General features: G+C 62.2%; 1 protein-coding gene across 1 annotated transcript in view; it reads left to right on the forward strand.

The window, feature by feature from the left end:
- HSPG2 (heparan sulfate proteoglycan 2) overlaps positions 1 to 11,202 on the forward strand; it is a gene marked incomplete at both ends in the record, with an annotated part of 18,304 nt that extends 7,102 nt beyond the window's left edge. The window contains 35 exon segments of the mRNA XM_010178846.1: positions 462 to 613; positions 728 to 866; positions 951 to 1,102; positions 1,189 to 1,327; positions 1,411 to 1,562; positions 1,649 to 1,787; positions 1,870 to 2,021; positions 2,109 to 2,247; positions 2,334 to 2,477; positions 2,552 to 2,686; positions 3,036 to 3,217; positions 3,300 to 3,492; positions 3,574 to 3,753; positions 4,967 to 5,227; positions 5,310 to 5,505; positions 5,593 to 5,690; positions 6,214 to 6,480; positions 6,552 to 6,664; positions 6,747 to 6,894; positions 6,978 to 7,094; positions 7,308 to 7,392; positions 7,477 to 7,621; positions 7,701 to 7,800; positions 7,892 to 8,001; positions 8,079 to 8,119; positions 8,121 to 8,170; positions 8,251 to 8,349; positions 8,995 to 9,216; positions 9,495 to 9,727; positions 9,805 to 9,926; positions 9,928 to 9,968; positions 10,734 to 10,810; positions 10,812 to 10,884; positions 10,969 to 11,022; positions 11,127 to 11,202. Of these exon segments, the coding sequence (XP_010177148.1) occupies positions 462 to 613; positions 728 to 866; positions 951 to 1,102; positions 1,189 to 1,327; positions 1,411 to 1,562; positions 1,649 to 1,787; positions 1,870 to 2,021; positions 2,109 to 2,247; positions 2,334 to 2,477; positions 2,552 to 2,686; positions 3,036 to 3,217; positions 3,300 to 3,492; positions 3,574 to 3,753; positions 4,967 to 5,227; positions 5,310 to 5,505; positions 5,593 to 5,690; positions 6,214 to 6,480; positions 6,552 to 6,664; positions 6,747 to 6,894; positions 6,978 to 7,094; positions 7,308 to 7,392; positions 7,477 to 7,621; positions 7,701 to 7,800; positions 7,892 to 8,001; positions 8,079 to 8,119; positions 8,121 to 8,170; positions 8,251 to 8,349; positions 8,995 to 9,216; positions 9,495 to 9,727; positions 9,805 to 9,926; positions 9,928 to 9,968; positions 10,734 to 10,810; positions 10,812 to 10,884; positions 10,969 to 11,022; positions 11,127 to 11,202 (4,726 nt within the window).
- Between the last annotated feature and the right edge of the window lie 259 nt (positions 11,203 to 11,461).

An 11,461-nucleotide genomic window follows, 5' to 3' on the forward strand; every position in this document is an offset into this window, starting at 1 on the left:
CCATGCAAGCCCGGCTGGCCCTGTGCAAGCCGAAATGACCCATGCAAATGAAGATGGCCTAACGCAAGCCAAAGTGACCCATGCAAATGTAGATGGCCTAATGCAAGCCCAGGTGACCCCATGGAAGCCCAGGTGGCCCACACAAGCTTTAGTGGCCTTGAGCAATCCCAGATGGCCCCATGCAAGCACTGATGGCTCTGTGGAGGCTCAAATGGCCCTGGTGGCCTCTGTGTCCCCTCCCCACAGGTGTCCGAAAAAAAAACTGCTGCAGGTGACAGCGGCCGATTCAGGCGAGTACGTGTGCCGGGTGACCAGCGGGGCCACCACCAAGGAGACTTCTGTCATGGTGACCATCCAGCCCAGCGGGCCCAGCGCCTACCGTGAGTGGGGACCAGGAGGGGACAAGGGACCGGGGGACCATGCCACAACCCTAGGGGTGACCCTCCCATCTCAATCCCCAGCCATTGGTGTCACGCCTCCCCTGCGCATTGAGTCCTCATCCTCCTCCGTGGCTGAGGGACAGAGCCTGGACCTCAACTGCGTAGTGGCCGGGCATGGACAGGCCACCGTCACCTGGTACAAGCGTGGGGGTCCCCTTCCAGCCAAGCACCAGGTAGGGGACACCAGAGGGGCAATTTGGGGCAGAAAAGGGCTTTTTGGAGGTTCTGAGGGGTTTGTCACATGTGTCTTCCTCCCCAGCACACGTGTTCCCGCCTTTCCCCCCCAGGTGTCGGGTTCCCGCCTGCGCATCCCCCAGGTGACAGCAGCCGATTCAGGGGAGTATGTGTGCCGGGTCACATCCGGCAGCGTCACCCATGAGACATCCCTCATTGTCACCATCCAGACCGGTGTCGGCTCCTCTTATGGTACTGGGGACGGGTGGGAGGTGACATGGGGACATGATGGGGACACGTGGTGGCTGTCCCTTCTGACCCCGCTGCCACCCACAGCTGTTGGCGTCACCCCTCCAGTGAGGATTGAGACCTCGTCCGCGGCTGTCACCGAGGGACAGACCCTGGACCTCAACTGCATGGTGGCAGGACAGGGCCACCCCCATGTCACCTGGTACCGGCGTGGGGGGGCTCTGCCCCCCAACAGCCAGGTGGGACACCGGGGAGGTGACATCGCTCTGCAGAGCGCAGCCCCCATGTCAGACACTGAGGTGTCCCCAACTTGTCACCTCTGCAGGTGGCAGGGACCCGCCTGCGCCTCGCCCAGGTGGCAGTGGCCGATTCGGGGGAGTACGTGTGCCGGGTGACCCTGGGGACTGTCACACAGGAGGCGTCCGTCATCGTCACCGTACCCGCCAGCGCCGGCACCTATTACTGTGAGTGCGAGCAAGAGGGCAGCACTTGGGGACAGCTGGGTGCCACCTCGGTGACAAATGTTCCGTTTTGCTGTCCCCTCCAGCCCCTGGCGCCTCCCAGCCCCCCCGCATTGAGTCCTCGTCCTCGGCCATTGCGGAGGGACAGATCCTGGACCTCAACTGCGTGGTGGCCGGGTCCGGCCCCACCACAGTGACATGGTACAAGCGCGGTGGATCCCTGCCCACCAGCCACCAGGTAGAGTGCAGAGTGGGAGATCACCTTGAATTTGTCCTGTCGTCTGCTCTCCGGTGCTGACTTGTCCCCAAATTGTCCCCTCCAAGGTGTCAGGCACCCGCCTGCGCATCCCCCAGGTGACAGCAGCCGACTCGGGGGAGTACGTGTGCCGGGTGACATCAGGGGGTGTCACACAGGAGACGTCCCTCATTGTCACCATTGATGATGGAGCCAACCCATCCCACTGTGAGTGCCACCCTTGAGGGGACACATTCCCAGTGGTGACGGGGACTGATGGGGACATTTACCCTTTCCTCTGCCTGCTCAGCTGCTGGCATCACCCCCCCAATCCGCATCGAGTCTTCAGCGTCCACTATCACCGAGGGACAGACCCTGGACCTGGACTGCGTGGTGGCTGGCCAAGGACAGGCCACCATCACCTGGTACAAGCGTGGCGGGTCCCTCCCAGCCAAGCACCAAGTAGGTGGGGACACCAGCGGGGTGGGGGATGGTGGCCGTGGGTGGCCGGTTGATGCCACCACCACCCCTCTGCCATTGCGTCCACAGGTTTCGGGGTCCCACCTGCGGCTGTCGCAGCTGTCGGTGGCCGATTCAGGGGAGTACGTGTGCCGGGCAGACATGGGCAGCGTCTCCCGTGAGGCCACTGTCACTGTCACTGTCACCTCCCGTGACAGCTCCAGCTACCGTGAGTGTGGCCACAGTGTGAAGGAGGATGCTGAGAGGAAGAGGGGGGACACGGGTGACCTTGGTGGCTTCCCTTTGTCCCTGCAGGTCTGCAGAGCCCCATCATCTCCATCGACCCGCACAGCATGGCGGTGGCACCAGGTGAGGATGCCACCTTCAAGTGCCGCATTCATGATGGTGCCCAGCCTGTCAATGTCACTTGGCGGATGGGACCTGGCCAACATTTCCAAGGTATGGTGGTCCCCAGGGTGGCCCCAGGGCAGTCCCCAAGGTGGCCCTGGTGTTGATGGTTCCTCCTTGCCCAGACAATGTGAAGATCAGCACCAATGGCTCCGTCATCTCCATCACTGGCGCCCATGTGGGCAACCAGGGTGCCTACCACTGCGTGGCCGCCAACCGCTTCGGTGTCGCCAGCAGCGTCGTCAACCATGGGCTGGGGTGTCGCTGTCCCCATCTCCGTGTGCTCCAGGTGCCCCCGAGCTGACGGTGTCCCCATCACCATCCCCATGTTGACATCTACCCTGTGCTCCAGGAGCCCCCAGTGTAGTGGTGTCCCGATCCCCATGTCCTCTTCGTGTTACAGGTGCTCCCGGGGTTGTAATGTCCCCATCCCCATGCTGAGGTCCTCTATGTGCTCCAGATGTTCCTGGGGTGGTGATGTCCCCATCCCCATGCCAATGTTCTCCGCATACTCCAGCTGCCCCAAGGATGATGGTGCCACCACAGCCATGCCAACGCCTTTAATGGTGCTATCCCCATCCCCATGCTGATGTCCTCCCCCTTCTCCAGGTGCCCCCACAGTGTCAGTGATGCCGCCGGGCCCCGTGACAGTGAGGGAGGGCAAATCCATCAGCCTGGAGTGCCTTGGCCGGGGCGAACCGCGGCCGCTGGTGCGCTGGAGCCGGCTGGGCTCCCGGCAGAAGGTGGAGCACCAGACACTGCTGCACATGGACAGCCAAGCCATCTTGCAGGTATGGGGGCACCCAGGGGTGCCACGGGGCACCGGTGCATACCTGGTGCTCACCACCCACCCTGTCCCACTGTGTCCGCCAGCTCTCGCCGGCCAAGCTGGAGCACGCCGGGACCTACGTCTGCACGGCACACAGCGCCCTGGGCTCAGCACAAGCCCGGGTGGATGTCAACGTGGAGACGACGCAGCGGCACCCCGGCGCCCCTGAGGTCACCGTGCCGCCTGCCGTCACTGTGGTGGCTGGGGACAACGCCACGCTGCACTGCACAGCCAGAGGTGCAGGAATGGGGCACAGGAGGGGTGTCTGGCCATGGTGTCCCCCAACACTGTGGTGACAGTCAGTGGTGTTGCCCATAGGTGAGCCAGCGCCCCGCATTGAGTGGTCAAAGCTGAGGGCGCCCCTGCCCTGGCAGCACCGGGTGGTGAACGGCAGCTTGGTGATCCCCCGCGCCGCGCAGCAGGACTCGGGCCAGTACATCTGCAATGCCAGCAACCCCGCTGGCTCCGCCGAGGCCTTTGTCACCCTCGATGTGGAGAGTAAGGGGGCAGCAGCAAGGGTTGGGGTGGCCCTGAGTCCCTCCTGCCATCACCACTGTCGCCTTTGCTGTTGTCGTTACCCATCCTTGGTTCCTCTCAGTCCTTCCTCTGCATGTGGCCATCTCCATTGCTGCTCCCACCCTCCTGTCCAGTCCATCCTGGCCCCATCCTGGTGCTCATCCTCCTCTCAATCACCTCTCAAGCTCCATCGTGCAGCCCTTCCTCATGGATGCATCCATCTGCTTGCCCCTTGCTGTGCACGTCCATCTCTGCTTCTGCTCTCTCCTCCATCCATCCCCTATTCATGGATCCATCTGTCGCTCTTCTATTGCAGCACACGCCCATCTCTCCATCTCCTATTACACCCCTCCATCCATCCCTTCCTGGTGGATTCACCATCACTCAACTATCCCAGCTCACACCTATGTCTCCATCTCTTCTCACACCCCTCTGTCCACCCCTTCCTGGTGGATTCATTCATCCCAGCACGCATCCATCTCTCCATCTTCTCTCAATCTTCACCATCCATCCCTTCCTTGTGGATTCATTCATTATTCAACCATGCCAGCTCACATCTATCTCCATCTCCTCTCACACCCTTCCATCCATCTTTTCCTGGTGGATTCATCCATCACTCATCCATCCCTGCACACGCCCATCCCTCCATCTCCTGTCACACCCCTCCATCCACCTCTTTCTTGTGGATCCATCCATGCCAGCTCACATGCATCGCTCCATCTCCTCTCATACCCATCCATCCATCTCTTCCTTGTGCATCCACACATCTTACTCATCCCAGCACACGCCCATCTCCATTTACTCTTAAACTCATTCATCCATCCATCCATCCATCCTTCCATCCTTCCATCTCTTTCTTGTGGATTCATCCATCACTCAACCATCCCAGTCCACATCCATCTCTCCATCTCCTCTCACACTCCTTCATCCAGCCAACCCTTCCTCATGGATCCATCCACCTCTGGTCCATCCCACCTCACATCCATCTCTCCATCTTCTCTTAAAGTTCTCCATCCACCTCTGCCTCATGGATCCATCCTAGCACATGCCTATCTCCATCTCTACCCACACCCTCCCACCTTCTTGGCCCGTTGACCCACTCGTTGCCCCGTTGACCCACTCGTTGTCCCGTTGACCCATTTGTTGTCCCATCCCGGCTGTGGCTGGGCACTGACGGTACTGGCCATCTCCACAGCACCGCCGTACGCCACCAGCCTGCCAGACGAGTCCACAGTGCGTGCTGGAGACGCGCTGCAGGTGCAGTGCGTGGCCCATGGCACCCCACCGCTGCTCTATGCCTGGGACAAGGTCAACGGCAGCTTCTCAGCACGCGTCATGCACCGCGCTGGCCTCCTCCGCATCAGCCCGGTGTTGCCTGCCGACGCTGGCACCTACCGCTGCCTTGTCACCAACCGTGTCGGCACCGCTGAGACCTTTGCCCGTGTAGTTGTCCATGGTGAGCCCCCCCCAAAACAGGGGTGCACATGCTGGGGATGTCTGCACAGCTGGGTACCATCAGGGCTTTGCATCCTGCCTAGGTGACTCTGGTGATGGTGGGGACAGCAGTAGTGGTCCCTTGACTGTCCGGGTGACACCGGGGAGCCTTGTCAAGGGGGTAGGCAGCACCGCCGAATTTGCCTGCGCCATTTTGGGAGACCCCCGGGCACGTCTGGAGTGGCTGAAGGATGGCGGGGAGCTGCCCCCCACCCACAGTGTGCGAGATGGGGTGCTGCGGTAAGGAGTGGGGGGAACGGGGCAGGGGGGACTCCCCCATCCCACCTGCCCCGCACAGGGTCCCACACCCTGGCTGTGTCCCCACAGGCTGCCAGAGCTGGCATGGGGGGCACAGGGGGTCTACGTGTGCCGGGCCAGTGCCCCGGGCGCGCAGGCGGAGGACAGGGCCACCCTCACTGTCCAAGGTAGGAGCGCCTCCCCTCACCCCTGGAGACATGAGCACCCCCTAGCCTGTCACCCGCAAACACTGGCACCCCAGGACCCCTGTCCCCAAATCCAGGGGCACCCCAATATGCCCTATTTCTTCCCCTGCCCATGGGCACCCCAAAATCTTCCTGTTTATTCCAACACCCATGGGCACCCTGGTACCTCCCATCTCTCCCCACACCCATGAGCACCCCAATACCCCACATCACTTCCCATGCTTATGGGCACCCCAATACCCTCCCTCTCTCCCCATACCCATGAGTACCCCAATATCTCCAACCTCTTCCCATGCCCTTGGGGACCCCTGTCTCTCCCCACACCCATGAGCACCCTGATACCCCAATCTCCCCCCACCCATGGGAACCCTGATACCCCAAATCTCTCCCCATCCCCATGAGCACTCCTTTTCTCCCCATCTCTCACTCTGGTTGTCCCCCAGACCACAATGGCTGCCCTACATTGCAGGGTACCCCAAAACCCCTTTGTGTCCCCCCCCGAAAGCTCTCCCCAGGGCCCTGATCAACATCCGGACGGCGGTGCAGACAGTGCTGGCAGGGACGACGGTAGAGCTGGAGTGTCTGGGCTTGGGTGAACCCCGTCCCCATGTCACCTGGAGCAAAGTGGGGGGCCGCATCCGCCCCGGGGTGCTGGTGCGCGCCGGCACTCTCACCATTGAGCGGGTGGAGCGGGCGGATGCCGGGCAGTACCGCTGCACTGCCACCAATGCTGTGGGCACCGTCCAGTCCCACGTTATCCTCCACGTGCAAGGTGAGCACAGGGACGTGGGGATGGGGACACTGTGTCACCTCGGGGTTGGTGACACCTCTCTGCGTCCCCAGCCGCCCCCCAAATCGCTGGACAGCCAGAGGTGAAGGAAGTCTCTGTGGGGTCGACTGCCATATTGCCTTGCTTGGCATCTGGCTTCCCGGTGCCAGAGATCACCTGGAGCAAGGTGAGATGGAGGGATGGGGGTGAGAGAAGGTGGTTGGGGGGCACCCTATGGGTGCTGACCCCCCCACCTTACTGTGCTACAGCTGGAGGGGGAGCTGCCGGCGGGTGCCCAGGTGGAGGGGAATGTTCTGACGCTGCCGGCTGTGCACCATGAGGATGCTGGCGTCTACGCCTGCGCCGCCACCAACCACCGCGGCCAGGAGACGGCCTACTACGTCCTCAGGGTGCGAGGTGAGGATGGACGGACGGACAGACAGACAAGGTGGGTAGGGGGCCTGGTGTACATCCACCCTTCCTGACTCTTGTCCCTGCAGACCGCCTGGTCCCTTATTTTGGGCAGACGCCCCACTCCTTCCTCCCCCTGCCTACCATCAAGGATGCCTACAAGAGGTTTGAGATCCTTATCACCTTCCGACCTGATGCTGCTGACGGTAAGCCCCCTTTGTTCCTCCCGTATCCCCCCCATGTCCCCTCGTGTCTCCTCCATCCCTCCCATCTCCCTCCATCCTCCCTTAGCTCCCATTCTCTACCTTAGGGAGTGTTTTTCCTCCACGCTGGGTGTATCTTGGGGTTTCCCTTGGCATGACCCCCCCTACTGGGGTGGGTACCATCCAGCCTGACTCCCCCCCCATGCCACCCTGCAGGGCTCCTTCTCTACAACGGGCAGCGAAAAAACAGCGGCGCTGACTTCATCTCCTTCGGTTTGGTGGGTGGGCGCCCCGAATTTAGGTGAGACCCGTGAGTGAGTGCTATAGGGGGTGGATGGGTGCCAGCACCAACCCACACCCATTGGGCTCCTCCAAAAAAATGCAGATTTGACGCCGGTTCAGGCATGGCCACTATCCGGCACCCGACATCGCTGCATTTGGGCGAGTACCACAGCGTCCGCCTGCTCCGCAACCTCACCTGGGGGTCGCTGGCTCTGGATGGACACCCCCCAGTCAATGGAACCTCCCAGGTATGTTTCTGGGGAGGTGTTGATGTATGGGGTGGGGGTGAGGGTACCAGAGGTAGTGCTCACCTGCCTGTGCCCGCAGGGGAAGTTTCAGGGGCTGGACCTGAACGAGGAGCTGTACCTGGGGGGTTACCCCGATTTCGATGCCGTGGCCAAGACAGGGCTGAGCCGTGGATTCATGGGTGAGTCATGGGGTTTTTTGGGCAGGACACCAGGGTGGGGGGATGCTGAGCATTGTGTGACCCCTCCACCTTTATCTCTGTCCCTCTGCAGGCTGTGTGCGCCAGCTCCGCATCCAAGGGGAAGAGGTGGCTTTTGGGGACATGGACCTGCAGGCGCACGGTGTCACCAATTGTCCCACCTGCCAGGACCGGCCATGCCAGGTGAGGCTGGGGCTGGGGAGGTGGGTGAAACCCACCCATGGCCACCCATCGCTGACACCCGTGTCACCCCCCTGCAGAACGGCGGCGTCTGCCAGGATGCCGAGAGTGGCACCTACGTCTTTCACCGGCAGCAACTGCGAGTACCCACGTGCTCTACATTGTCACCCAGGTGGGCGCCCCTGTCCCATGGGGATGTCTTCCCCCAGTGTCACTCACTGAGGTGAGTGCTCACTGCTTGTCACCCAACAGAGGCGTGCGGGGCTGATGCCACCTGCATCAACCGGGCAGATGGGCAAGGCTACACCTGCCGCTGCCACCTGGGCAAGACCGGGGAGCGCTGCACTGAGGGTGAGCATGGCTGGGGACATGGGGCCAGGGACACAGGGACATGGGGACATGGAGACTTGAGGATGGAGCTGGCACCACCCTGGGGACACGGGCATGGGGTTGGGAACCACCCTGGGCACAGGGGGATGGGGGTGGGACCACCCTGGACACAGAGACAAAGGGCTGGGGATCACCTTGGGGAGACCGAGATGGGGCTGGCACCACCCTAAGCACACAAGCATGGGGTGGGGACTACCCTGGGAAGATGGGGACAGGGTTGGCACCAGCCTGGGGACACGGACACAGGGCTGGCACCACCCTGGGGAAGAGGAAATGGTGCTGGGACCACCCTGGAGACATGGGGACAGGGGCTGGGGACCACCCTGGGGACACAGGCATGATGGGGACAGGGGATTAAGCACCATCTGGGGAGATGGACACAATGGGGATGAGGGATTGGGGACCACCCTAGGGACATGGGCTGAGGACTACCCTAGAAATGGGCATGGAGTTGGGCACCACCCTGGGGACATGGGCACAAGACTGGGGACCACCCTGGGGAGATGAGCAGTGTGGGATGGAGGATGGGTCCCACCAGGGGAGATGGATAACATGGGGATGAAGAATGGATCCCACCAGCTGGGCACTGATTTTGGGGTGCCATAGGCGAGGCGGTGACCGTGCCGTCCTTCAATGAGGAGGGTGCCTTTGTGTCCTACCCGCCCCTCACCAACGTCCACCACGAGCTGCGGCTGGAGGCTGAGTTCCTGCCCCTGGCCCCCAATGGTCTCCTGCTCTTCAGCGCTGGCAAAGCCGCCCCCGTTGAGGACTTCGTTGCCTTGGCCATGATCGGTGGCCACCTCGAGTTCAGCTATGAGCTGGGCTCAGGTAGGGTGACAGGGTGATGGGAGGGCTGGTGGCACCACCGGGAGACTGGTGGCACTGGGGACCCTGGCTGTAGGTGGGGTGGCCTGGCATTGCTGGGGTCCCTGAGTGTCACCAGGGTCCACCATTGGACTCAGGTCTATCACTGGGCATCATTGGGGTTCCCAAGTGCCACCAGGGTCCCTTGGCATCACTGGGGTCTCCTGGTGTCACTGGGGATCCTCTGTCACCACCAGGGTCCCCCAGTGCCCCTCCATGATGCCCCCTCTGTGTACCCGCAGGCACTGCAGTGCTGCGCAGTGTTGAGCCAGTGGCGCTGGGCCGGTGGCACCGGGTGACAGCCGAGCGGGTGCACAAGGACGGGACAATGGTGGTGGATGCGGCCCCCCCAGTCAAACGCTCCTCACCCGGCAAGAGCCAAGGCCTCAACCTGCGTGGGCCCTTCTACCTGGGGGGCACCGAACCCCCCCTGCGTCCCCCCACCAATGCCTCCTTCCGGGGCTGCATCGCAGAGGTGAGACCACACCGAAATCTGCACCCCACCCCAGTGGGGCTGGAGTATCTCCTCCCTGACCCCTGGTATCCCCGCAGGTGGCTGTCAACGGGAAAAAGGTGGATTTGAGGGAGAGCTTCCTGCGGGCGTGGGGCGTGGGGCAGTGCGGGCCCCCATCGGCCTGTGCACCCACCACCTGCCTGGATGGGGGGCACTGCCTGGAGCTCCCCCTGGCACTGCCGCTGCCCCCCTGGCTATGGCGGTGAGCAGACACGCGTGGGCGGGGGTGAACCCTCGAGGGTGGTTCACGTGTGGGCAAATGGGGGCATCATGGTGCACATGTGTGCGTGGGGGCAGTTTGTGTGGGCAGTGGGTGCGTTGGACGTGTACACGTGTGTGGTTTGCATGTGGGCACCGGGTGCATTTGCTGTGCAGGTGTGTGTGTACCATGGGTGCAAGCGTGTGCACTGCGCATGCATACGTGTTGCATGTGCGCTGTGTGTAACCATGTGCACCGTGCATACATGCATGCTGCATATGGATGTGTGCGGTGCACGCGTGTGTGGTGCACATGTGTGCTGTGTGTTCATCTGTGCTGTGCATCACGTGTGCCGCCTCGCATGCGTGTGCTACATGTGCACATGGATGTGTGCTAAGCATGCATGTGTGCCCTGTGTAAGCGTGTGCACAATCCGTGCATGTGTGCTGCACATGGATGTCTGCTATCCATGCATGTGTACTGTGCATGTGTGCACTGCGTGTGTGCACTGCACACGTGTGTGCCGCATATGCAAGTGCTGTGCATGCATGCGTGTGCACTGCCCATGCGTATGTGCTGCACTTACACGCGTCTTGTGCGCTGTGTGTGCGTGTGTGTGCAGTTTGCAAGCGGGTGCATCTTCTGTGCATGCGTGTGCATGCTGTGCAGTGGGTTCGCATCTGTTTGGTGTGCACTGTGGGTGCTGTGCACATGTGTGTGTGTGCACGCGCGCCCCGCGTCACCCACTGTCCCCTGCGGTGTCCCCAGGGCTGCGCTGTGAGCGAGAGGAGGACGACGGTGATGATGGCTGCCGACGCCACAACCCCTGCCTGCACGGGGGCACCTGCAAAGGGGGGCCCTTGCAAGGGGGGCCCCTGCCTCTGCCCACAGGGCTACACCGGGGCCCGCTGCCAGCACAGTGAGTGGGGCACTGGGGGACACTGGGGACGCTGGGGATGGGGGGACACACATCCCACCCCATCCCCAACCCCTCTCTCTGCAGGTGTGGCGCTGACAGAGCTGGAGCAGGACTGGCAGGATGGCAGCGGGGGCGGTGGTAGGGTCCTGCACCCATTTATGTCCCCTTTCTGCACCCAAAGGTGCCACCACGGGTGTGGCACCTTCTTCCCCGACTCCTCCTGACCCTCCCTGTCCCCCCAGATGCCCCCGGACAGTTCAGTGCCGCGTTTCGGGATGGTTCCTACCTGGCCCTGCCCGGGTACCTCTTTCCCCGTGGGTGAGTGAGAGCGGGGATGCTGCATCCTTCCTGGCATTGCACCCTCTTCCCATTATTGCACCCCTTTCCCATTATTGCACCCATTACCCCTGGTATTGGACCCTGCCTGCATGCTGCAGTTTTTTCCACAGCGTTGCACCCATCGCAGTGTTGCACCCATTGCAGCGCTGCACCATTGCCATGGGGTTGCACCCTTTGCAGCATTGCATCCTTTCCAGGGTGCTGCACCCATTGCACCACTGCACCCACCCCAGGGTGC

The sequence above is a fragment of the Mesitornis unicolor genome, unplaced genomic scaffold (assembly GCF_000695765.1).
Source record: "Mesitornis unicolor isolate BGI_N332 unplaced genomic scaffold, ASM69576v1 scaffold43272, whole genome shotgun sequence".
In the NCBI taxonomy this organism is placed as follows: Eukaryota; Metazoa; Chordata; class Aves; order Mesitornithiformes; family Mesitornithidae; genus Mesitornis; species Mesitornis unicolor.